Source organism: Pecten maximus, chromosome 15, assembly GCF_902652985.1.
Source record: "Pecten maximus chromosome 15, xPecMax1.1, whole genome shotgun sequence".
In the NCBI taxonomy this organism is placed as follows: Eukaryota; Metazoa; Mollusca; class Bivalvia; order Pectinida; family Pectinidae; genus Pecten; species Pecten maximus.
Genome location: NC_047029.1, coordinates 25,576,421 through 25,604,163, shown reverse-complemented (window position 1 = coordinate 25,604,163; position 27,743 = coordinate 25,576,421). Strand labels below are relative to the sequence as shown.

The 27,743-nt window shown below is 35.2% G+C and overlaps 2 protein-coding genes across 2 annotated transcripts; one reads left to right on the top strand and one right to left on the bottom strand.

Annotated features, from left to right (window-relative positions):
* Positions 1–766: 766 nt before the first annotated feature.
* Positions 767–5,627, bottom strand: LOC117343177. Its single transcript, XM_033905508.1, is given in 4 exon segments — positions 767–1,917; positions 1,920–2,484; positions 3,719–4,004; positions 4,869–5,627. Coding segments are annotated over 4 exon segments (1,815 nt in total). The 5' UTR covers positions 4,941–5,627; the 3' UTR covers positions 767–1,025.
* A 9,007-nt stretch (positions 5,628–14,634) lies between these two features.
* On the top strand, positions 14,635–27,441 carry LOC117344257. Its single transcript, XM_033906946.1, has 4 exons — positions 14,635–14,896; positions 25,252–25,455; positions 26,167–26,452; positions 26,851–27,441. The coding sequence occupies exons 1-4, from the start codon at positions 14,861–14,863 to the stop codon at positions 26,973–26,975; spliced, it is 651 nt and encodes a 216-aa protein (XP_033762837.1). The 5' UTR covers positions 14,635–14,860; the 3' UTR covers positions 26,976–27,441.
* Positions 27,442–27,743: the final 302 nt, after the last annotated feature.

The following is a 27,743-nucleotide window of genomic DNA, read 5'->3' as shown; positions in this document are numbered from 1 at the left end:
ATGCCTTATCTTAGAATGAATTGTAAGATGTATACATGTATACAGTATAACATAAAACAGCAACGTTTACCTGGTTTTCGTTATACAATGTATTGTAATAGTGGTGCAAGCATACACGAGTTGTCTCCCTTATATTGTAAAAAACATTTCTTTTACATGTGTTTGCTTTCAAATTTACGAAAAAAATCAACACATGAAGGCAAATGACTTTACAAGCACAGAGACAAGTATACACACATAGACAATAGAAGCAGCACTAAAATAAAATGTAGTGGACAACAAAAGACTTTAATTAAGCTAGCGAAATTCTTTATTTCTTCTTTATTTCCACAGTTTCACAGAAATAAGTCGGGACTACTTATGTATCACCCTACATGAGCAAACGACACAGTGGAGCCTGTCTATTAAGGCCGCTCAAGGGAGTAGCGAAAATGTACCTTTATTGGTTGGTAGCTATTAAAACAAGTGGTCTTTATAGACAGGTTTTGGTTATTTACACGTGGTCTTAGAGACAGTTTGACTATATTCTATATCCACATTTATTGTACATTAAACAAGCGCAACATTGTGATACCTGGGGGACTTTTCTTTTGTTACTTCTTTCTTTCTTTGAATTAATTTAATGGGCTGTGTACTGAGTACATTATTTTCTACGATTAATTTTCAGAACAAAATAGTTAATTCTATTTAATGTGAAATAAAAGCAATACAAACGACAAGAATATCGAGTAAAGCAAATTAACAATTATTTCATTATATGTCCGTCTTTTGTTTTTCGTTTTTTGTTTTGTTTTTGTTTTTTGTTCTGGAAGTCTTTGAAATGAAATTAAAGCAATGCTAAAACTGGGAATGACATAAGAGCAATTTCTTGTAAAATCCGCGAAATTGCACGATTTGGAATATGAATAGTTTGAAGCTAAGGCACCTGTATATACAATTATACTACACTTTCACACTTTGAGGGCGTTCTATTTAGTCTACATTGTAAATCATCTAAGTATCCTTACATCATATTGTTCATTAAATCATTTCTTTAAACTGTCAATAAAAATCAGTTTGTCACTATGATCAATGTCATTTATGTCTATGCACATGGATCTCGAACTCATCATTTCCTCAAATTCTTGCCGTCTTTGTTCCGCTAATAGTTTTTCTTTCTCCTCTTTGGTTGCAATTTCTCGACCGTCATCCTTTTCGTCGATGTCGTCTTCGTTTGAAATATCATTATCATCGTCGTCTTCTGCGATGCCGTACTCGGCCGCCAACTCACTCAAACGTTGCCTGTTTCTGACAACTCTCGCTATGTTTAAGGCGGACAGAAATAAAATATACATGGCGATGCTTTCCCCTAGAAGTAAATAGCAGAACCACATAGGGGTCAATGAGTCCATCAGATAGCCAAGAACGATCGGATTCACCATCGTTCCACTTGATGACGCAATCAAGAAAATGGAGGCGATTTTCCCGGTTACAGGGAGAAGCTCCGCTTCCGTCCACGTAAAGATAGTCGGGAATATCACGGATAGGGCAAATCCGCCCAGGAAAGCACATACCCACACTCCGCCATCAAACTGGCCCGTGGAAGTGCAGTACAGCCCTACGAACGACAGAACAAGCAGTGTGGAATACAATGTTATTATCCGCACGGGATCACACATCTTTACTAGAAAGATTCCTACAAAGCGGCCACCCCCAAAGGAAGCCCAATATACTGAGGTTGTAAAGGACCCCATCGCTTTCGTCCATTTCATTTGCTTCACACAAAACGTTGTCAGAAATCCTGCAAATGTATCCTCGATAGCACTGTAGGTTCCAAGTAACATACTCATATTGAACAAAATCAGAGCTTTTGTGGACAGTGGCAGAATGCGCAGTAACTTTTCCTCGTCTTCCGGCCACTTGCCATTTTTAGTTTTGATCTCTTTAGACGCATGATAATAAACGGAATGCACGCTGTAAGCCCCATTGCTGATGTTATTGAACAGGCTTTCCAAAGCTGAGATGGTTCATCGGGTAGCTGAGGTGGGAACGTACTTGTAACGACGGTCGTCGTAGAGTTTATTATAGATGGCGCTGTGATAGTTGAAATTTGTCCTAACGACATCATCGTGGTTTCAAATAGTGGAGACAATGTTGCATTAAGCTGTTCATTCATCATCGATAATGAAAGACCGGAAGTAGATGAATTCAAAAAGGAAGTGACGTTGTATGTTATGATTTCTAAGGTTGAATTTACACTTTCTGTAGTAAATCCTAAAGCGGAACTGACTGTGTCGTAGAAAGCTGTGTCATTCCCGAGTAAACTACGTGGTTTTCTCAACAACTGTTTCATCATCGTAAGATTTCGTATTTCAGGATCATCGACCAAAAATGGCGCCGTTGCCATGGGTGCAAGGATTCCTCCCATTGCGAACGAGAAATGGAGAGCTTGCATGAACGATCTCCCTTCGTCTCCCCATATATACACAGTCTCGGCATTACACACTGAAAATTAAACATAGCTCGGTACATTTACATTGTAGATCAACGAAAGAAACGTGATCACATTTCAAAACAATTAGTGATAGATAATTAGAGAAAAAATACTAATTAATCTCAACTACTTATAATAATATCTACACACTGACTCAAGAAAGTTGACAGCTAACCTCTTAGTAACAAGTTCTGTAGAAACTAATTATATTAGTCCATATCCATAGTTTATTTTGTGAGATAAAGAAATATGACAATTAAGGTTGTATTAAAACTTTGGGGAAAGAGTTCGTACATATACTGGCGTAGGTTTCTTTGAGCTCCTACAGGAATATTTATGTTTTATAAACATGAACATATAAATGCTTTGAATTTCCCACAGGGACTTGACATATATTACCTAACCCCGGTCCATATACACACGTGTGTATCAAACTAATAATTAACGTGTGTATCAAACTAATAATTAGTTAATGGTTTATTGCCTACACGACCTCGCTCGTTGCCATGTTTCGGCTCACTGACTATAGTCAATATTCTGTTGTCGTAAACTAATCAAAAAATATATAACTATAACCTGGTATTTATGCAAATCAGCTTGTTGGTCCCTATAAGGTGCTATGCCTCATCAACTATGAAATTAGTTTTATTGAATTCTTAAATATTGGATTTGGATTTTTTCAATATCCTTGCAAAAGGCGGCCAGTATCAAATGGTCAAACATGTAACCTTTTGGTGACCCTAGTATCATTCGAGTTAATCATACATGTAGATAGTGACTGTGATTCTACATGCCGAGTATGTTTATTGCTTTTTAACAAGCGAAGTATAGTTATACATGTATACCACAGGGACTTGGCGCGAAGTTTCAATACACGGTCGATAATTATGTGTTTTATGTATAAAAATATCGATCGTGGATTAGGAATTCATGGCAAATCCCTTGGTAGCACTGATACTCTTTATGTTATTTTTGTTTTTGTGTGTGTTTTTTTTGGTTTTTTTTTATTTATATTTTTTTTCTTAATTTGTTGTTGTTGTACTTTTTTTTTCTTTTTTTTTAATATATTAATGCCCTCTTTTTGTCATTGAAGCTCGTGTTGACACTTTATATATGTATGGTTTCATTATATTTACATATCCTAAACGTAACTACTGATCTATAGCATTATCCGGAATTATTGCTTGATTTAAAATATTGTAATTTGTAATAATCTATAAGCATACTGAACATTAAAATACCTACCAGCATCCAGTCCGCCACTGAAGAGACCTTTGACCCAGTGTGAGAATACCATGAGGCCATACGGAGAGCACCAGGGGATGACGGCGATGGTGACGGCGTTCCCTAGGACAGGATAAAACACCAGTAATACCTTGTCCAGACTGTCAAACACTAGACCGCTGGTCAATGAACCTAGGAGGTACCCTACGGAGTGGGCGGTCATAAAGGCTGACCCCTCTCTCAGACTTGACCCCGTGATGACCTGCAGGTCGAGGAAGGACGGACCAAACTGACCAATAGTCCATCCCTAAAATGAAACAAACATCATAAAATTAGGCGGTTGGCATTATATTTTAATGTTCGGATCCAAAGCATTTTTTGTAGTTAATTTGTTTTAATTAATGTAAGGAAAGACAACTCTTGGGTAGAGATATTTTAGTTCTCCGAAGCCATGTTTCAATCTATTATTTTAACACAACAAAACAGACTCTATAGATTGTATACATATCAATTACAAAAAAAATTAAACTAAAATCAAACTAAACTGGATAACATGTCTTAGTGCCATTTCCCTCCGATAGGATACCTCTTGAATACTTATAGTTTCGAAATAATGTTCAATCAATTGTAAGCGCACTTCACCCTATCTATTCTCGAGTCTCGACGGAATTAGCCGATTTTTTTCCGATTATGTATATCGTGTAATTTCACCTTTTCATGTCTTTTATTACAAAAATCCAAAGACCAACAAAGAGAACCGGTAGTTTATCAAAGGATGTCGTAATACAAAACGTTCTAATATATCAAATTTAACTATGAGATAAAAACAAGAGGAATTTGGTTTACAAAAGAGACAGACTTATACTGAAATGTATATCAGGTTCGATTTCTTTGTAGTGTCTAAAAATGAACCAACAAAAACTTCATCACAATTCCATGCTGTTTTTCCCTTCTTTTTCGCTACTCGATCAAATAGATTTGTTTTTTTTAACTACCACTTTATGGATCCGGATGACTGACAGTAATGTCCGGAATATTCACTTCCTTTAAGATGAATGTAATTTCTATTTATCATAAAGCAGTTTATAAAATAAAACATTATATAATTATATTCGAAAGTTTGATAAATGTATACTACAATAGATAGACAAGAAATATAGGTATGACTCACCAGAACCGAGAATGCCCAGAATATAGACAAAGTTTGTAAAAACTTAGATCTATACGTTAAATCATTTCTCATACGGCCGATGAACCCGCCATGTTCACCTTTAACCTTTCGCGACGTATCCAATGAGCCATGCCCGATGTAAGTGATCTCTCGACGGCAATCTTTGTCATCACCCACGGGCTTTCGCGTGACGTCATCGTCCCGGGCTAAAGAAATGGACACGCGTCGTTTGGGTATAGCCCCTAGTGAAGTGGGGCTCCGTCCAACTTGTATGGCCGTTTCCTTTGATGGGTACCTTTATATCTAGGACCTCGACACTGCCTTTTGTCCCCTGATAAGTACACGGCTTGATCGCTGGGGTAATGAGGGGCCCTTTCGCCTTTTTCTTGTACTCCGGACTTAACTTATCACCGTTTGAAACACTGGTTGTACCGTTACTCATTTTGAGATCGTGTAATGTTGTCCTAAATATTCAAAGAAGCATACATTTACATTTTCGGTAAATTTTCTAGAAAAATTGTATAAGTCCATTCACTCACTCTCAGTGTCAATTTTCTGGAGAATTCATTAAATGTTTGGACACCTGTTTGGAAAATGCATCATATTTATTTTTGTTTACTTAGAACGTTGTCACAGTCTCCACTTCTTATTTCCTTTGTAACATAGTAAATATTTTATTCCTTGGTTTGATGGCCATTAATCCACATAATGATGTCGATGTTGGAGTTATCCACGAACTTGTCGTGTATGTCCTTTCATTTGGAATCTGAAGAAAATTGAAAAAAGAAATATATGCATTAGATACATGTATTTATGCCACCAAAATGCGAAAGGGGTCTTTTCAAGATTAAACATTTGTATAAACCTTAAGGGCAAAAACATATGTATATATTTCTACTGGCACACACGTTATTATAGACGCATAATTAAATCTTAATTTTATATGAATGATCACATGGTGTCTGTGGTAGGGTACGTGGGAGAGCGGAGATCACATGGTGTCTGTGGTAGGGTACGTGGGAGAGCGGAGATCACACATATACATCACTATATTAAACTATATACCGGATATATTTCCGGATAGGAAACTAGATTTGTTTGAAATTTCATGGACTGGTTTACCACTTGTGTTTCCCGTACGGTTTATTTCAAAATGAAAATCCGAGAATCATTCTAAGTTGTAAATAACGAATTATGTGATACCGATCGGCTAAAACATCTGTAGTTTTCATTAAAATCAATAAATACCACATGCTGCATATACGAGGATACATATGTGCAGTATTTGTTTACAAAACACCATAGTCAGTCTCCGGGATAAACAAAAATATGTGCATGTGAATTTTGAATCAAGCGCAAGAACCATTTGGAGACATGGAAATAAATACGAAAAAACGATTACACAGTATCTCTATAGAAATCAAAATGACAATATCTGATCTCCAACGATGAATGATTCTACTACTTCTCACAAAAATGATAAAATGCCACCCACAGTATAGAAATATAACACAAACAAAAGAAATTTTAACAATAACATTTGTCTAATGATAATCGCGCTTATCAGTTCGAAAATTACATATTAATTATCAAGGCGGACACAACAGAAACGAATGCGAAAACTTTCTTGGCGAGTGAAAGTAGCATGGAGTATGTACATTTATATATTGTCATATATACATATAATAGTTTATTCTTGTTTTCAGTCTATTATAATTGCTTTTTGTCGAAGATGGACATTTGCAATATAGCACGTTTCAGTCTTTCGATTACTAGAGATATACATATGTAACAATCAAATATAAGTAATAGATAAATACGTTAATTCATCAAATTTGTAACTTTTAAAGTATTCAGCATCAAATTTTAGTTTAAAACGTAGAAAGTGTATCTTACCTCGTCTAGTTTTTCCCAGACATGCCCTCGACAGCTCACACACAGTTGTGACGATCGATATCCGGTCATCGATCACTAGCGTTCACCTGCAGATCGATGACAAGTGATTGATTACAACGTGCCAATGATCGGAGATTTCTACACGTAATGGTTTGATTGACATGTCAGATAAAGTATTAAATTAATTGCCGTAACAAAGCATTGCAAAAATCATGTATAATTTTTTTTTTAAATGAATAATAATGATAAAATTGACATATTAACGTAAAGATTTGTCCACGGATTATAAAATATTTTTACATAACAAGAGTCAATACATGGGCATGTACGCAATACCATCATACATTATCCATGGATTTTAAAGAATTTCTACATAAGAAGAGATGTGCATGTCCATTAGGCCTACATACATGTACAAAGCAATTACGGTGCTCTATATGTTTCGGTATGACTCGCCGATGTTGACGTCATACCGTTAATTAATTTGCGGCTAATAATTGACAGATAGGAAGCACACTTTATGTACTACATGTTTATGGACATATACAATTTTGATTTTTTTTTTAGATTCATTATTTGATTTAAACATATTTTATTGGTATCAATATATACAAGAGGATTGGGCACAAGTTTTCAAACTTATATGAAACCCTTTCGCAATTATTATGTTTTTTTACAATTTTTGTACAAGATGACATGATATTTGAAACATTAACAATTATATTTGGAGAGAGATGGAAAGAGAGAGACAGAGACAGAGAGGGGGAAGTGTATTATGATTCGATTTATTCAAATATTCTATTCATAAATTTAGTTTAATTAATTACTAAACAAACAAACAATTACGATGCCGATAGCAGAAGATTAAACTGTTCGCTGCACAAAAACACACGGCTATTTCTAATGTTCGTTATATCCTGTTCCATGGTAAGCTTTCTCCGTTCGATCCATTGCCTCCTGGAAAAAAATATTCGTTTCTCTTGCGCTATCGGAATCGGAAGAGACATTTTTAACACTTTTTTAAACTGTCAATATATATATTATATTATTTCACAATACTGAATAAGAAAAGAGAAAACGAGGAATTAAAATCTTCTTGAGTCAAGAATGTATGTCTGATTGATTTGGCTTATCATAATATCATCTTCAATGAATAAATCTTTGTTTTCATGAAATAATATTTGCAGGTCTAGTGGCATGAAATTGTTAACATTGCGGAACAATTCGATTCATATGCATCCTCAATAGGATGTCCACACTGACTGGCGATAATCAATAAGATGTGATTGGAAAAAAGTAATTATTTAGAATACTACATTTGTTTTTTTAATCTCGCATGCAATATATTAGAGTTTCTATTTCCAACTGAGTAATGGGTAGGTACTTGTGTTCTATTTGAGATAGATTTTTTAAATACTGAATATGAGATACTATGTTTAATCTCTAGATGAAATTGATTCCAAAGTCGAATCGAAGATGGGAAAAATGATTTTGTTTGTTAGTTGAAGTCTGAAATTCGATAGAGAGTAATTATTTGCATCACGTAGGTTATAATGTGAGTTTTCAGATACCAAGGGAGGTAATAAAGAGGACAAGTAACTAGGAGTGAGTTGATTAGTTATTTATAGAATAGTTACAGTTTTCTTCTAGAACGACGATTTACAAGAGGTTCTAATCCACTTTCAGAGTATAATGAGAGCCTACTAGCAAAGGAAGGTAATCTGGTAATTATTCTTGCAATTTCTAAATTTAATTTTTCCATTTTTTTTTGCATCACTGAGAGAACATCCATCCCAAACCTCGCAACAATATCAAAATAAAGGCAGAATATATGACTTATAAATTTTATACAGAGTTTGTCTATTCAAAATATGTTTGAGCTTATTAGAAGTTTTCCATTAATTCCATAATTCGCTAACTTTACATACTATACAGTTATCAAATAGGTATAAGGCAGAGACATATATAGATCTCTGGTATGAGGGCAATAGTAATTTTGTCAGCCCCGAAGCAACAACTGTTGCACGAGGGCTTTAGTTGATGAAGGGCTGACAAAATTGCTATTGCCCGAATTACCCCATTTGATAACTGTTTTATTATACCTTTACGTTTTTTTTCTCTATGTAGCCCTTGGGCGCTCGGGACATGCATGTGTCAACTACATGTATGTCCCGTGCGTGCAAGGACTCTTCTCAAACGTCATCGTATGAGAGAGGTTCGATTGGATGAGAGTGTTGCACGGACTTTTCGTCCTATTCCCTGCACATATCATTCCTGTTCCCCGCTCCCTGTTCATTCTCCATCATGCCATTGGACAGATCAGACAACATTGTAGCTAGCCCTGGTAAGTCTGTCTTCATGTATATTTTATATAAATGTAAATTTCTATTGCATAATTGTAACCGTGGTCGCGTTGTGTACTATTGTCGCTTAAATATATTGTAATTGTTCCGGTCAATGTACTACGTCCATGTTATATGTTTTGTAGGTCTTTATGCATAATAAAGAACCAATATACTGAACCTGGTGTTTCCTTGAATTCCTCACCAACGGTTACATCTATATAGATGTTTGTGCTGGTATGAAAAATCTGCTATATAGTCCTCCACTAACTTGCCAGACGTTTGTATGACCCTTTTAGTGTTTTGGTTATCTCTGTTCGTTAATGATGACTCGATCTCTACGTCTGTGGCGTTTTGAAAACGCGTGTGTTGATCCATGTTTCAAAGTTTCGTGAGAGAAAACAAAATGTTAGGGTACCGTCTGCAACAACAATCTGTGTCAATTAAGCGCTTGCATGTCGTTGTGTCTTTCAAACGTTTTGACGATATTACAGCAGGGGTGTGACAGTTTACCGTGTGACAGTTTACAGTTGTTTCATGCCTCATCAGTCAACAGTCAAAACTGTTTTCACGAGGTGTTGGTACTGACCAGTGAACTGTTTCCCCGAGGCCGAAGGCCGAGGGTAACAGTTCAACTGGTCAGTACCAACACCCAGTGAAAACTGTTGACTGATGAGGCACGAAACAACTGTTTTGTTATCTGACCATTGAGGTGAATAAATTACAACAAAAAACCAGTCTGAAATTCAAAATTTAATAACTCAGAGAACCCTTAATGTTATTCCTGGTATTAGCTGAGTCTCTGTTCTCAATGAGATTTAAAAGCCCGTTTATCGTTTAATTATGTCTTCAAATCTAGAAGTCATGTTTACAGTCGACCGATGTTTACAAACCTGTCGACGACAAGTAGTGTAGTCACTGTCATATGTACGCTTGTAATCAGGCGCATTTGATTGGGCAGCGCGCGATAGCCTATGCTGTGTTGCATTTAGAATAAATAAATAAATTGAAATTGATCGGGCAACAGTTCCTGGGAAGCATTCACGGTAAAGCATGTGACCGGGCAACAGTTCATGGGTAGCATGCTTTATACATGTAATTAATCTTTTGGGAAAACAGTCAGATTTGGTTAATATCCATTTATATAGTGAGTCAGATAACAATTTGCCGTGTGACAGTTTTCTCGAACCGTCACACGGTGTGATAGTCCTGGAAACACATGCGCAACCCTCTCGAAGCTAATAGTCAAATTATCACATTACTTTTTTATAGAGAAAAACACGTAAAGGTATAATAAAGTCCCTTGTGCCACACACGATCGAACGTTTGGAGACATCACAAAATACTAGACAGGTTGGTTGATTCTTTTCCAAATTTTCACATTGGGTATGGTAAATTTCTATCATTTGATGGACGGTAGAACGACCAGGTTGGAAATCAGATTGGTATTTATAAATAAGTGAGTTATCAAGCAAATAATTATTCAAATATTTAACTACTAAACGTATAAAAATTTGATTTAAAAACTTTTAAAAGTCTGTCTCTTTTCCTAACTTCTCGGCGAAGGTCAGCATTAAACAAGGGCTTGTCGTTAGGTCTAATTATAACAGTTTTAGTAGGTAAAAAAACAATCATTATGTTGACATAGCCTTGATAAAACGACAAATCTGGTAAAAATCAGTGATTTATGTAGATAGACTATGACGTAGGCTTCGTGTAGATATATATTACTACATGTACCTATTTGTTCCGTGTATTGTGTAACACTTGAAATATTATCCTACAAAGTAATGTGAAGCGCAATAGAGTAATTTTGCTGATTACATATTGCGCTATACAGATATATATCTACAGTACAGCCATTTATTATTTAATATCTTAAATTGAAAGACAAAGAAACACCAACTCTAGCAACATTGGCGTAGAGATATGTTTTCCCAAAATAGGTTAGATGGGTTCACCATACTGTACACGCTTCTTGTTGTCAGTACATATCATCTGAAGTACATTGTAGATTGGTCTAACGCCGTCAATCCCGACACTCAGTCATGAAGGGTTCTACAAAAGTCTCACGAATGATATAAAAAAAAAATCCAAGGTCATCTGCATTCTTACTACCTGGATTCTTTCTCCTCTCTAGGTACTACATGTATTCTACCAATCGGAACACTTCGTCTCCGGTCCGTCTGCGAGCGTACGAGGAGTTCCGATTTGTATTCTACCAAACGGTCAAATGATACGTATACCTTCAGATATAAGATGGCCAATACTCTACGTAATAGTTTGTATAAAGTGTTTGCTTCCCGTAGCAGGCATAACAAATTGCACAAATCCAATCAATCGTGACGGAAAGTATCACGTGACCTTGCTATAGCTAATTCATACTGATCTATAAGTTACTTCCCCTGATAAGATAGTCAGCCTATGAGGGCCAAGAATGACCTTGAAGGGTGAGATGTTGACAGAAGTGTATATCGTTTCATCTTTAAAATAAGCATTATATATAACGTGTGCTATGCTTTGTATGTTTTTTTAAAGGATATAACAGCAATTACTTTCTTGTCTTTAGAGCAAGTCAGGCACACACTGCAGTCAATCATCTTACGGGTACACCCATATACACTCGTGTCATAACACACAACGCCTCAATAGATATGAAAACGTGTATGATAAAAGTCTTCCATCTAGGTATGATTCATATGTAAACATCGCCCTATTTAAAGAAAGTCGGTAGATGCCTTACACGTAACACATTATTTGCATAGCATTTTATATTTTTTGACTTTAAGCTAATGTATTTGACATGCGTATTCAGATTAAATCTAGATAGAGTAAGGTAAACATTGAAATGTACACCATACCCGACAGGCAAGCTGACCTATATTCTAAACGGAAGGACAAATTTGCAAAACAATGTTAGGTTGATTTCGACAACCGGTTTATTATCTGTTTAGATTTAATATAAAGAATTATATATATATCTTATACTGTCATATCATTCTTAATACAGACAGCTCAGTTTAGAAAAATCGGTCTATTATCTATACCATACAACCCTTTATATATGTACCACATCATACAAATGGTAGAGTTGTGAAAGACCATCTGATACAATATGACAATTATAATAAAGCGTCACAAACTACCACAACATCATGAATATAATATTGTGAAATGATCACTTTACACTCATAATGAAATGCTATCATAACATCATCATAAAGGGATATCATGAAATGACAGCAACCTGTAAGGGCGGATGTTACTAAAAAGAAATGCCAGTTTACGTTTAAGGTGAGAATTAAACTTAATTATGTGTTTCTCTGTTCCACCATTTTAAAATGGCGCCTACATGCATGGGAACAACTCACGTCATATAAACGCTTAATGTCATTGAAATGTCATGTCGCAGACAAACTTGTATGGCATAACAGCCATGATTCCTCAAACATAAAATGTAGGCTTATTGATTTTGATAGTCAAGGATATCAGGATGTTGGACACAAATATCGACTTTTGATCGTCAGACTTACAAATCAAACGAAGGATAGAGCTTGGTATTTTCTAGTTTTAAGAGAAATATCAAGTTCGACATTGTTTTTGCGTCGGCACTGCGATTTGCTATTTCATTTAAGGATTGATTGTCAATTTTGTTGCTTGCATGGACTGATGAAGGGAAGTGAACCTCGTGCAAATGAAGTGAACTGCGGAGCAGTTCATGTACCATTTGCACGAGGTTCACTTCCATTCATCAGTCCATGCAAGCAAAAAAATTGACAATCAATCCTTATATTTACGTTAACCAAATTTAAAACTTCGCCACCAGATTGCAAAATTCGGTCGCAACAGTGTGACGTAAGTGCGTCACTTTGTAACATTGTTATACTTATCGTACATGTGTGCACAGTAGTGGAACAGCAGACAGTCAACTATTCTCGTCGCCAAGGCAACACAAAATATAGCGCCATACACGTTTTGATTATTAACGATGTTGATACACATAGATACGATATTTTCAAGCTAAAATATTCATTTATAACAAATATTTATGATATTGTACAATAAAAACTTAGCAATACCCATATGAATACGAATTTAAAGTACAGTGTTGACAGTATAGTATGTGTGTGATTTGGTCACTCGAGACACAGGGACTCGGTTAAAAAAATGATGTGATGCAGTCTAATAGCCGGGATATTCAGAGCTCGAGAAAAAGTGTAACAATGTGGATTTTAGTCGCAGGTTAGCTGGTGATATACATGGTGTTCTTAAAATATTGGATTTCATTGTCGCACTGGCGTTTAGGGATGTAAATTCTGATAATAGTAAGTAAAGAAACATTGATTTGAAAATTGGCGGTATTCGACGGCCGGAAACTTGTGTCCTCCATGTTTAGATTGAGTCAAATTACGACAATAATGTGTCCCTGTTCTCGATATAGCATACTTTGCTACGTTTTGTGTTGTTAAATAGTGTTTAAATTGAGCTTTATTTTCTGTGACCACTGAAATGGTATTAAGCATGGCATTCGAGATACAGCTACCGTTAGACCTACTGCGCTACGTAGGTCATGAGCTCGGTGCTATCGAGAGTGTCAGTGCTCTGTCAGATCCTGTCTTCTAAACTGTCTGCATTATACTGGTATTTTTATTAGCACATAAAGCGGCTATTCCACTTGTGTTCATACACGTTTATAACAATGTTACACAATTCACAAAGTGAAAGTGCATTCAAGTCTGAGGCGGTACAGGAACTCGATCGCCATTGTAAACTCAGTGAATGTATTCACACGCCGGCAAGAAAGTGATTCGTATCTCAGAACAGAAGCACGCGACCCAAAATCTTCAACGGGAAATGAAGTGATCTGAGTTTACTATGTTCATTGAGGCGGAGCGAAGTGAAAATGTAAATATTACATGTTATAACCTGACATATGTCGATCATGCAGCGTAAGACGCTTCTGCTTCTGGCGCACCTGGTTTTATTATCCATGTGCGAGGAAACATATGGAGCCATTCCTCTTACTCTTTGCCATGATTTCATTTATTTCCCTAATTACTGTAAGCTCTTGATCACGTTCTGAAAGTCCCTATGATATCAACACATGTCTTTTGATATCCTTAAATGTAACACAAATAGGAAACATCCAAACGTTGTATCTACTGATCACGGAGTATTTTTTTTCCCACAGAACAGTTTGTTTAAGTTTGTCATAAGATGAAGACTTTGCCGTCGTTAGATTGATCTCTTCATATTGCTTCTTACGTATGCATCTATACTTACACTGCATCTACTGCGCAGATGAGTTCACATATAATATAATGCACAATGCAATATACAAAATATGCGTAAACAACAGCTGTCTGTTGCATAACGATGCTATATTCTGTAAGGTATCTGTGGTAACACTCATAGGAAGCCAGTTACACGTGTGAAGAATTGTGACAAATGATGTAATCATTAAAGATGATACCTTTTTGGTTTGGTTAGATTTGATGTTAAGATAGTCATGTGTGTGATTATCCGATCTGATCGTGGCGGTGTATCACAAACTCGTTAATGTATGTAAGTGTTTTTTTGTGGTAGCGGGTCACTGCTCAGGAGCTTAATCTACTGTTGATGCAAGTGTATTGCAGTGATTTGAGACACTAAATGAGCTAGATCATCCCGGGCACATCTTTTACTATAAATGCAATACCCGTTGTCGTGTATGTGCTTTTAAAACACGTTCTCGTACCAGAGGATACGAATTCAATGTTAAAGTCAATAGAAGAGATTATTCACCTACCGGTAAGTTTAAACCTGACACCGTCGATCATTAGAACATCTATATATGTGTCAATTTATATCTGTCCTTCTTTCTCTCTCTGTCTTTGTCTTTAAAGGTCGATGGATTGGTCGGAGTTTAACTGATGTTGCAAAACAAATATTTCCACATTGAAATGCCTCAACGCATTGCATGCATGGTATATGAGAACACACACAAAAAGTGTTAACATGGCTTGTTATAAAAGGGTAGGGGCATATAGTCTTGCCTGTGTCTTGTCCGTCCCGTCGCCACGTGTCACGTCAAGTTACGTCCAGATAAAAAGTAAACTCTTAGCAACTTCATTGTGTGGCTTCGATCAGAATTTATACAAAGGTCAAGTATTAGAATACTTCGGTCATTGTTGCATTTCAGGAATCAAAGGTCAAGGTCTCACATGCTTTTTTACAGAAAATATTCAACTGATTCAATATAAACACCTAGTGACTTCACTCTTTTATAGATTTTTGTTAAAATTTATGGAAAGTTATATGGCAATAAGACATTTATGTCTTAGAGACATTTTCTAGCTTGATATATTTGGCGATCGTTTTATCGATTTTGATTATGAATTATGTTTTTTAAAACGTTATTCTTTGCTGTTCTCCATTAAACATGGTTCTTATATATGCATAACTATAAACTTAAAGGTTTAGATAAAGGCTTGCTGACATCTCAGCTATATTATGTGACTATGCTGTACTATAACGTAACATATTCTCTTCGGGCTCAAATTTAATGGTTTACTATCATACATAATTATCTATGGGCATTTTACTTCGCGGAATTTGACCAAAGACACCCAATATTTTTAAAAGTGAATATCACACTTGGAATTTGTTTGATATTTAAAAGTCAATATCACAATTAGATGTTTTTTTTATATATATAAATGCTTTGTCTTGATTCACTTGGAATAAAAGCACTAAAATATGTTATTTTGAGTTGATTTGTACTTGTACTAAAACAGAAATTACTTAATGAAGAAATGAAACGTTGCCTTACTGAGAATATATGTATCATGCATGTAGTACATAACTAATAGCGGTGCATCATAGGTTGTGTAGGCCTCCAGCCTATCCTGTGATATCCTTTGTATACAGAAAAATACAAGTACACAATCTTCGTTGCAGAATATTAATAGTGTTTTATTTATGAACTAAGAGGCTCGACAACCAACGATCTAAAGACATACTAAATCAAAGATCCAGTCTGTGTTGCTAGATCAATGAATGCCAGTGGTCGATGATTCATCGAAAGCCCATAGAGAATTTGTTTGAGGATAAGTCTCTCATCATCTAGATCTCTAGACATGGTATAGACGCCATAACAATTTTCAATGATTTATTTATAGTTTCTGCCGGTTTTCCCTCTATGATTGTTTTCCAAAACGACGTAGATGTATTCTAAATATTTTTGTTTACTTTGTAACATTATTGAACATTTTCCGTTTCATACGTTACATTATTTGTACATTTTTACCAGTGAAATTAAAAAAAAAGAAAAGAAAAATGTTATAAAAGTAATAATTTTCACTTGTGAAAAATAACACATTTTTTGTTATGTTTTTGTTATGTTTAGTAGTGAAAAATATCCCTTTTGATTGCCTCGTCCGGGTCTCCAAGTTCAAAGTAAGGAGTAAGAATATATTTAAGATACAGAGTTATCTCCTATAATGACAACAAATAGAATGAATGTGATGTTGATAAGTGATGATATTCCGTCATCAGGACCACAAAGTAAGCCGTGAAAATGTCAGGACTTCCCCTTACTAGGTCTACTAGATACGCCATTTTGGATTGACCGCTTAACGCGTAGAGTAATCTGTATTGTTTTGACTAGAATTTTATCGAATAATTATATTTCGAGAATATCAGGGCAACCTTTCTAGAATGTAAACTTGAATACATATTTTTTTCTTTCTAAATGCTTTTATTAAGTAAAGTTACATTACATATATTATATCACATATAGATCATTTTAAATCAACTTTCAGCACACATCAAGTTCAGCGTCCAATATTAGCTCATCCCAGACTAAAATCCAGCACCCCTATATTAATCCAATTTACATCCAATGTTTATCACAGTAAGTCAACTCTACCCAACATCCGATATTCAGCCCATATTCATTAACCAAAATTAAATCTTCTTAATTTGACATTCACCATCCCATACCAGATACTCTCAAATCAACATCCTCCTGACCTCAATCTAACCAAGACCAAATTTAGATTGTCTTGCATTCTCGATTACTCCCAACACACACTCAGAACCCACACTAATCAGTTTCATTTAACACCCAGCATACACCCCGCCACTAAAATTAAAACTTCTTAGATAACAATCAGCACCCTTACAAATCTTCTTAAATGAACATCATCCCGACTCCAATCTATCAAAATTAAACTTAGATTGTCTTAAATTCCACATTAACAGTTTAGCATACATTTAGTACTCACACTTTATTTGATATTTAATAACCATCACATATTACCACATATAATTCACTCGTGCGGATAGTAATTAAATACTTTTTTTACCTTTGCTACGCACTCGTGTAAAATGTTAAAATATTATCTTTCCACACTCGTTTAAAATATATTTGGTATTACTAAATGCACTGTTAGATATCATCTATCTAACATGTATTTTGTTTCATACATTGAAGTATTATTTCATGTCTTTCTTTTCAAACATTTTAACATTATTTTACATTCCTTCTGTCAGCGTCCACTATTCATTTGCAGAAAGTGCTGTGAAATTATGAAACGTTATATGGAGACGAGTCAAGTAAAGGATAATGAGCGCAATCCAGTGACTATCCTCTGTCTACGGACCACAGACGGGGACAATTGAGGTCATTATTACTCCAAATACAGCACAGGTGTAACAACCTACATATTTTTTATATATCAGATAAGTCCCTTGTTATAGAATACTATGGATTCCCATTTGGAAGAATTTGTCACCCCACCAACATGCCCTAATTGTCAATGAGACCTTTCAACAGGATAAACAGACTATACCTGTGGTCTTTCAAATGGGTCCCTCTCCTGGTTGACATATGAAGATAAATTAAAGTACAATTGAGGAGCAAAGACATTTAGGTCTCTGCTGAGGTTCTCTTGTCTACTTTCTTAACGACATTGTACAGCAATCTCGAGAGAGAGAGATCAAAAAAAAATATAAAACCTAGCCCTGAATTTAACGAGCATTTTAGTTAGCGCTGGCGTCCCCTAACTGACCAAGGGTGTTAAGTATAACTCAGACTGGACATATCAAATAGAGATAGCTCAACATATGTGTCCACTTTGATAAATTCTGCAACAAATGCTTTGGTTACCTCTGTAGGAACTAGTTACCTTGTAGACATTTTGCAGTAAAAAAGCGATTCATCTATACATTGTATACTTTTGTGTACTGATATTATATGTACGTATATATAATTCACTGAATAATCCATCATCGCGTTTTTATTTTCGCGCTATATCCAACTACCGCGAATATTGAAGCGAAATTTGATTTCCCGCGACTGTTACATTATTTGTACCTTCAATACAGTACTGTGTTTCAATGCGCGTCATTTTGATAGTTAATATCAATATTTCTATAAAAACCAATTGATTAATACGTGTTCCAAATCAAATTGTTGACAACAAGGTCAGGTTGAAATATCACATAATAACTATCCATCGAATGCACCTTAAACAGAATGTATATTTACTAATGCAAAAACCGAATTAACCTCCGTTCTATATAGAGGCCATCACAGCATTCAAACGTATACCTCACCACAGTGTTCCACAAATAGGTCGATTCTATTCGGTTTTCATTTATAGCGAGATTTACTTTGATTAAAGGACAAAGTTTCCTATCATTGCCGAGTCCTATAACTTCTAGGGTGAAAAAACTGTGTGATGTTTTATAATGACAATATACAACTTAAATAACATGAACGCTATTTCTAATGTGTGTTTACGTATTAGTAAATAAAAGGATGTGTACTGCCTATATACTAACAGTCAGTCACCCGTAGATACACACACGTATATACACACTTGTATATCGGGCCGCCTGTTAGAGCTTCTTTTAGATCTAACACACATACATGTAAGTATAGTCGATATACACAAAATACACATCGCTATATACTGGGTCGACTTACAATAGAAGGGTAAGTACATAATGCATGTGTACAATGCATGATGTGTTTGTCAAACAACTTAGTTTTTAGTGAACATGGTATAGCTATATATGCTTATATTAACTCGACTTTATATAATATACTTATTGGTACAGCTGAATACCCTTACTAGTTCAGTAATATACAGTGAAATAACTCGACTTGCTATAATATACTTATTGATATAGCTGAATAACCTGACTAGTTCAGTGATATACAGTATGCATTGTAGATACAGATAAAACTCTTGCAGTGTATGTAGTGTAGACAGACATCTACAACTACCGTGTTCAGAATGATTGCATTGCTTTTATATATGATTATACCCTCAATTACATTGTTTACGATTTTTGTATCTGCTGAGCACTACAGAGAGTAATGAGAACAGTAAGCACACGTTAATGTTAACATTTTATAAACAACAAGTTAAAACAAAAATTCAGTGGGTTTCCCACGTGACAATTTATACAGACTTATCTCAGAAATTAAAATTTATAATTTGACATCTTAGGACTAAAATGTAAATTTTCATGTTCATGTAGATACCATCTGAAGATGATTTGAGTACTTTGCCCCTTCAGGTCGATATGGTAGTCTTGGAGAACGTTCAATTATTGATGCAGAATCTATAAAAATAAGTATTTGCATTTGACCACAGTATTATGGGAGGTGCATTCAACCGTGATATCGATTTCCGGTTTAGAATGACAGCGGCTGCTTTATTCTTTGCTGTAGTACTATGGGTCTGTCTCTTGTTTTAAATAAATGTGCACAGTCAGCTTAGCGAAAGGTAAAGGTCGGTCACACGGAACGTGGAAAGGTGATTTCTTAGGACTTACATGTCGGTGGCGAGTATGTGTAAAGAGTAATGTTTCTAATGACTTAAGCGAGGAGAAAGTGGTAGAAGTAGCATTCCTTATGAATAAGCGAGGAGATATTGGAAGCGGAAGCGTTTCTTGTGACTTAAGCGAGGAGAAAGTGGAAGAGGTAGCGTTCTTTTTTTACTTAAGCGAGGAGAAAGTAGAAGAGATAGGGTTCCTTATGACTTAAGCGAGGAGATATTGGAAGAGGAAGCGTGTCTTGTGACTAAAGGGAGGAGGAGTGGAAGAGGTGGCATTTCTTGTGACATAAGGGATGCGAACTTGAAATAGTAGTGCTACTGATGGCTCAAGTGGTGATGAAGTGGAAAGGGTAATGTTTCTGATGATTTAAGCGACGAGAACGTTGAAAGACTAATGTTCCTGATGACGTAAGTGATGAGAAAATGAAAAAAAGTATTGTTTCTAAAGACTTAAGCGGTAATGAAGTGGGAAGGGTAGTTTTAGAAGCGGTGCAAAAGTTGTAGGCGTAATGCTCCTGTTCCATTCAGCATGATAAAGTAAAATATTGTTTGTATGAGTTAAGCGGTGAAAAATTAGAAAGATATGTGTTTGATTACTGAAGCGACGAGGGAGTTAGAGGATTAGTGTTTGTGAAGATATAAGTAACAAGAAAGAATTGGGAGTTTTATGGTTTGTGATGATTTAAACGACAGTGAGTAGTGAGGGTTAGTGTTTGTAGTGGTTTAATGAATGAGAGATGGGGAAGGTGATTGAAGCGATCAATATGAAATATTGTCTTTTACATATCTGCTAGTGTTTGCAGTGATGGAAACAAGTGGGAAAGGCAATTTACGCGATGAAACTGGCAATGCCATATGTTACATATCTGCATGTTTATGTATGTTAATGTATTGTATAGGAATTTTAAGACATTACTGCTGTGCTCATTCTTCCGAGTATCCGATAACATTACTACTTGGTATGCGATCTTTGACGATAAACAAGTATAAGGTGATCTTCATTAGAATTTTAACGTCCAGGGTATTATATATATATGCTTACAAACCTTTCAGTGTTGTTTATGTTAAGACCGTATGAGCAGCTTGGGCTTAACTGTACTGTAAAATAAGTCTAAAGAAAGACATTAGTATTTCTGGCTAGGCGGCGATTAGGTGCCGTTGATCGTGAGTTCAAGCCCCGTTCAGGGCACAAGTCATAGATTTGTCTCCCTTTGTTATTTGAGTTACTTTGTTATATATTTAATTATTAGCACTATCATATGTTACCTGTGTTGTTGATACGAAGGTTAAGATTTTGATATCCTGTCGTAGTTGTACTGTGATGGGTATTTATTTGTGTACGATTCGCATCCATGAATGGATATATATTGCGATACAGGTATTCATATCATCTAATAAACGATTTGCCTCAATTATCATGTAAGGGTATCGGGCCGACCATCGCTGAGCCATTGAAACTTACTTTTTAAGAAGTGAATGTGGCGCAATGGTATAAGCTGCGGGTATATATGGCAAGGCGATTGGGTGTCGTAGATGAACATATTAGTGATATGGTGAAAAGGCGCTTCCAAAATACTAACTGTAAAAATAAAATAAAGAAAGTAGTTAGCACGATCATTATCTAGAGGATTGCTTGATAATAACATATTTTATTGATACACAATATCCATATAATAAATATTATGTATCATGGGGATTGGGTACAAGTTCTTACAACTTACAAGGCCCTCCCACAAATGGATTTTGAAACAAAATGCTGCACACTTAATTTAAATTCATAAATAGATGTATAATAGCTATATATCTTTGAGTTTTAAGTTCACCGAGAAAAACCGCATTCTTACAGATTAAAAACCCCATTTTTGAAATAACCTTAAAACTCTTAGATTCTGCTCATTTTTTGACAAAACAATTCATGCAACATTACTTTGGATTCATGACTAATGCTTATATTTAGCGTGTCAAATTTATAGTTTATGAAACGTTACATCGCCCTTGCTTTCAGAATAAATAAAACACTTTGCATACTTCTGAGCTATCCGTTACTTAAACCTACCCGCTTCGTGACATAAATAGCAATATAGTCATTATGGTTTATGGAGTTGTCACTGTGATATACCCGTATAGGTATACTGATTACTGACCGCAGTATAAACGTGTACGAAATGTTAATCGTAGCCTTAACCGACATATTAAAAACTGTATTACTACAGAACGCTTTCAATGAACAATTTCTTCACTCTTACTTGAGCAAACAAACACACTCATATTAATTGTAAGATTTTACATAGACGTCATTCAAATTAGCCTGATCGCTACGCACTAGTTATATGTCAGTAAATGACTATAACGGATGTGTATACTCAAAATAAAGGTGAATGCTCTGTAGACTCTAATATAGGTTATTGACGCCTCTTATGTGATTGAACTGTTTGCTAATGCGTTAAACTCGATTGTATGATACTTATCACAGCTGTAATGTATAAATATATATCCAATACTGATAAAAGTACACAGCTGTCTATATAAAAACTATTTAATGTTTTTACATGTTTTGCTGAGTTGACCTAAATTCTATTGTGATGTATATAGGAACTTGATAGTCTTATATCGTTATCGTGTCTCTGGTCATTTGCATTGCTTGGCATTGCATTTTTTAACAAAATCATACTACTTTTTGTGAAAAAATGGAAGATACTTATAGGATTCGAACATTCTCCAAACAAAGCTCGATGCTATGTCACCGTCTATTGGTTATCGTTTTAACATTTACATTCTTTATAGTTTTACACTTCATAACTAGCAGAAAATAACTTCTAACCCATTTTCAAACATAATAACACTTCTGATTGGTTATGGAATATAGATCTTACCATTGGTCCCAATTGATATGATATGTGTATTGTCGCGAAGACTGACAGTATCAAAATAAAACATAGATACAAACAACTATGGATGATATTGCTGTTAACGTAACTCTGAGCTATTTGGCAACTTCAATACTATTCTTCCCATATTTATCATATGAGTTAAAGAGGCTAGGAAAAACAGCAGATCAGTCTTTAATGACAAACGTTTACGTCAAGCTGACAATGCACAGTAGATAAGTATTTTCAGTAGAAAACATACTCACGTGTGTAGTGAGGATACTTTCGTAATTAGCATATCAGCTTTCAGTGATTATTACAAAACACGACCTTCACCTAGATGAAACCATTACTGTATACATTGTAGGTTTAAACATCACGCACAACGGGAGCAGAATCTTCACGAAAGAGATCAATGATACATGTAGCTTGACGCCAGAAAAAGGCTGTGTGGTGGATGGAGAGGGGGTGGGGTGATAGCCAATAATCAGTACACAAGCCACTATCACACTGAAAAAGTCAATTCTCTTACAATAAACTTTTGTTATCCCCTCTTTACTGAAGCAGTTTCCGTAAAAGCCTCTCTCGAAAAAAAGCTAATAGTCAATATTCAGTGTAAAGGTCAATCACACACTGAAAAAGCCAATATCCCGTGTAAAGGTCAATAACACAATAAAATAGTCGATATCCAGTGTAAAGATCAATCACACAATAAAATAGTCGATATTCAGTGTAAAGGTCAACCCAACACTGAAATAGTCCAAATCAAGTGTAAAGGTCAATCACACAATAAAAAAAACGATATCCAGTGTAAAGGTCAATAACACAATAAAATAGTCGATATCCAGTGTAAAGATCAATCACACAATAAAATAGTCGATATCCAGTGTAAAGGTCAATAACACAATGAAATAGTCGATATCCAGTGTAAAGGTCAATAACACAATGAAATAGTCGATATCCAGTGTAAAGGTCAATCACACAATGAAATAGTCGATATCCAGTGTAAAGGTCAATCACACAATAAAATAGTCGATATCCAGTGTAAACGTCACTTCTACACTGAAATAGTCAATTTTAATGCGAAGGTCATTCCCGCATTGAAATAGTCAATATTCAGTGTAAAGGTTACTCCAACACTGACCTAGTCAATAGTCAGTGTAAAGGTCACTCCCACACTGAATTAGTCAATATTTCCTCCATACTTATATAGCTTCTGTATAAAAGTCTCTGCTATACTAAAATATTCACGAATAGTCCATCTCATGGTGAATTATATAGTCAATGCAAGCTAACAAAGCTTCGCACAATATCGTTGTATATACTGTTGTTACAACATGTGTACTTGGCGTGTGTGTGACCTTTGTTGTACTTCTCTGTACACGTGCTCCAGATTTCTGGTGAACTGTCTTCACGTGTTACCCTTCTGATCCGGTCGTGTTAGCCCCCTTTCGTTGGATGCTGTTCACATGGCACAATTCCTGTATTCGCGTATGCATAATATTCACGTATTTGTAAGCATGTCATGCGATTTGCCTGTAGTTGAATAAGTACCAGTCGACAAAAGGATCCTCATACTTATACTTGTCACAAATAAGGGTGAAACATATAAATTAACGTCCTTATCCTATAGACCCTTTTTTGTTTAAAATCGTGATCCGGGCAACTGGTGTTGAATTGCTGAACTACAGTTATAAAAGATTACAGCTTCAACGGCATAGTCTTCATCTTTTGTATTATAAACAATTTGAAATTATCAGGGTTAAAAATAAGGACATATATCATGTTCAACTTCTATAAGTATTTACATTTTCAATTATTCCATTTGACCTTATTTTCCCCGAGAGATAGATTTTTTTTTTAAATCTTCAATATACATGTAATCACACGATTATTTGATATTTATGCATTTTTATATGTTTTATAATCGTATCATCAATTACAAATAAGTTTCTGTTTCTTTTCGTTCTGAATAATGTTTGGTTTATGAGTCTCGGAAGTTGGTTTCTAACATTTTAACTTGTTTTGTTCATAGCCTAGAACACATTTGGCTTCTGTATTTACTTCTTTTTCGTAGCACTATAGCAATGTTTCTATTTAATATGTACTTTATTATGTAATTGATTCTAGATCAAATTTGAATTTGAAGTATTTTGATCAGCCGGAACATTTTTAATTCCAACAATTCTCAGCAAAAGAATGTGTTAAACGGGAGTCAAAATCGACAACAAGTTATTCCTTGATAATAACGTTTTATACGATACATGCATAAGTAACTATTACAATATAAAACAACAAAATGCAGGTTTAAGCAACGAGGTCAAATTTGAATCATCGTGATGAAAAACATTCATCAACCAATCTTAAATTTCAAAATAATCTTTATTTTCAATTGTAAATTAGATAATGTGTACTATTTCATTTCTTCACATTTCAATTATTATAGGTAAACATGGAAAAAGAACAGGAACGTTTTATCCATAAAATCGACTATGAAAACGATTCGACTTACCACCAAAAAAGTAGGAATGAGGACACAAATAAAGCATTTGAATATCAGCAGCCGCTGTACCGGAGGCTGCAACAGAACCGGAAGTTCCGTGCCAAGTTTATCTACAGTGTTGTCCAATGTTTCTCCTATATGCTTCTGGTACTTAGAAACTTATGAAAACATTGTTATTTTTTAACACAATATTAACTTAGTTTAACTATTTTCATTTTTGTATAATCTTATTGCATATATTCTTTATCATATAACATACGTTATACATGAGGTCTATAGCCTTCACTTAATAAACTATTTGCTAAAACATTTCATTTAGATATAAGTAATACCCAAACAATTATTTTAGTGACTCCTCAAAGGATATAACGTAAAACTCGATGTGTATTTTAATGATAATAATAAAACGCAATATAAAAATCAGTGACGTCAGTTAATAGTATGCAAGTTAAAAGAAATAATCGGTTTGTTAGGATGTTAAAGGACACACTACTTTTTTTATTGTTCAGATGCAATCATAATAAATGATTGACTCTCATAAGATGTAGCCAAAATAAAGGGGGTGACCATATTTTATAGGATGATACACTTGGGATTTCTCATTTAGAAATCAATTATCAATTTATTAATTAGCAGACAACGAAAACATGACTTTTATACCTCAAAAGGAGACATGCTCCATTCTTTTTTTTGTAAACAAAATTAACAATTACATTTCTCTATTGTTATTTGCTTAATTGATTTTGTGCTCTCTTTATATATTTATTCATATTACAAAACTCAGAAGTACGAAGAAAGCGACCTCATTGCTTTCCACTAAAATGGATTTGCTCATTTTGTATTTCTTATAATTTTAAGGGCTGGATGAAAGCTCAGATTGGTCCCTCCTTCTCTGACATTCTCCGTATCGTTAACGCAAATCTCGACCAAGGGGGAATAATACGTACTATTTACTACGTGGGCGTTGTACTTGGATGTCTGGCCTGCGCCATCTTGTTTCTTCGCATCCCAACTCCACTTTTATCTGCGGCCATCTTTGCTGTCGTGAGTGTCGACGTCGCTCTTATCCCTTGGTGTACAAATTTTGCTGCAATGACGATCACTCATTTCATACAGGGGTTTTGTTTTGGAATATATGATACAAGTAAGTTGATTAACCATATATATTGTAAAGTGAAAACAATCTTAATTTGAAGAATCTGTAAGGGCAATGCATTGCCCTGAAACTACATAGACAGTTGCACAAATTTAAATGTCCCTTAACAAGAACAATATCTTGCCTTGTTTAGAGCTATTATTGTACAGCCGCCTTACATTTTCATGTCCGTAATGTTCTGTTTAAATAGTTATGACATGGCACAGAATACCTACATAGATAACAAAACTGTAATTTTGAAACAAAATTGCTAAAATGAGAGCAAAATATGATCAAAATATATGTTAGTATGGAGATTCTTAAATCAGTTCAAGAAGAATAGCACGATATTGCCGATATAAATCCAGGTAAACTAAAACATTAATATAAAAATGTTCTGTTTGCAGTTACATTCGCTGAGGCAGTAAGAATATGGAAGAATCAATCAAAGTCGTACATGCAAGTGGTAGCCTTTGGATTTTCACTAGCATCCGTGTTATCTCCGTTGGCATCGGCGCCCCTTTCTGACTGAGAAAAAGAACCAGTTGTTTTCTCCATCTAATGTCACGCAATGGAATATATCACAGATAACATTCTATGCAAATTCGTCAACACAGGATCCATTAACTTTTGAACAAAGGGAAATATTTATAGAACCCGAAACTTCAAATTTTTACATAGCTTATACAATAACAGCAGGTTTAACTTCTATAGCATGTGTTTTGCTTTTTACCGTTTGGGTTATATATCGCGAACATTTTAGAATTGTAGAAATCAATAATTCAGAGAATATTGAAACAGATAAAGCAGAAAAGGAACAAGGGAAGTCATTTAATGATAACCTGCCTCTTACAAGTAAACGAAAAATGTTTAACCTTGTATTGATGTCAATACTATTTGGAGTATATACATCTGTAGACTATACTTTCACTGATTACCTAACTTTGTTCTGTGTGAGACAATTGCATTGGACAACAAAAGATGGAGCTTTCCTGACATCAATCGTTTTTGTTGCCTCCTTGATCAGTAGATTTTCTGCAATTTTCTTGGTGCGGGTATTGCGTTTGGGTGTGTATATGGGAATACTGCTCTGCATCTTAATCAGCTCATTTATAGGAATGACAGTTATCGCTCACAATATGTGGAATCCTGGGATGTGGGTGTGTTCGGCTTTAGTGGGCGTGGCCGCTGGACCGATTCCAGGAGCTTTGGTGTCTTGGACGCACGAGAGCTTTGTTCCTGTTACTGGTAAAGTGTCGTCTGCTCTTCTTGTGGCCGCGTTTATTGGCGCGACAATAAA

Excerpts from the sequence above, each read along its gene's own strand:
- LOC117344257 (XM_033906946.1), top strand. The coding sequence starts at position 14,861 with ATGTTAAAGTCAATAGAAGAGATTATTCACCTACCG. Across the intron at positions 14,897-25,251 it reads AAGAGATTATTCACCTACCG|GTAAACATGGAAAAAGAACA; the intron begins GTAAGTTTAAAC and ends CAATTATTATAG. Across the intron at positions 26,453-26,850 it reads TTTTGGAATATATGATACAA|TTACATTCGCTGAGGCAGTA; the intron begins GTAAGTTGATTA and ends TTCTGTTTGCAG.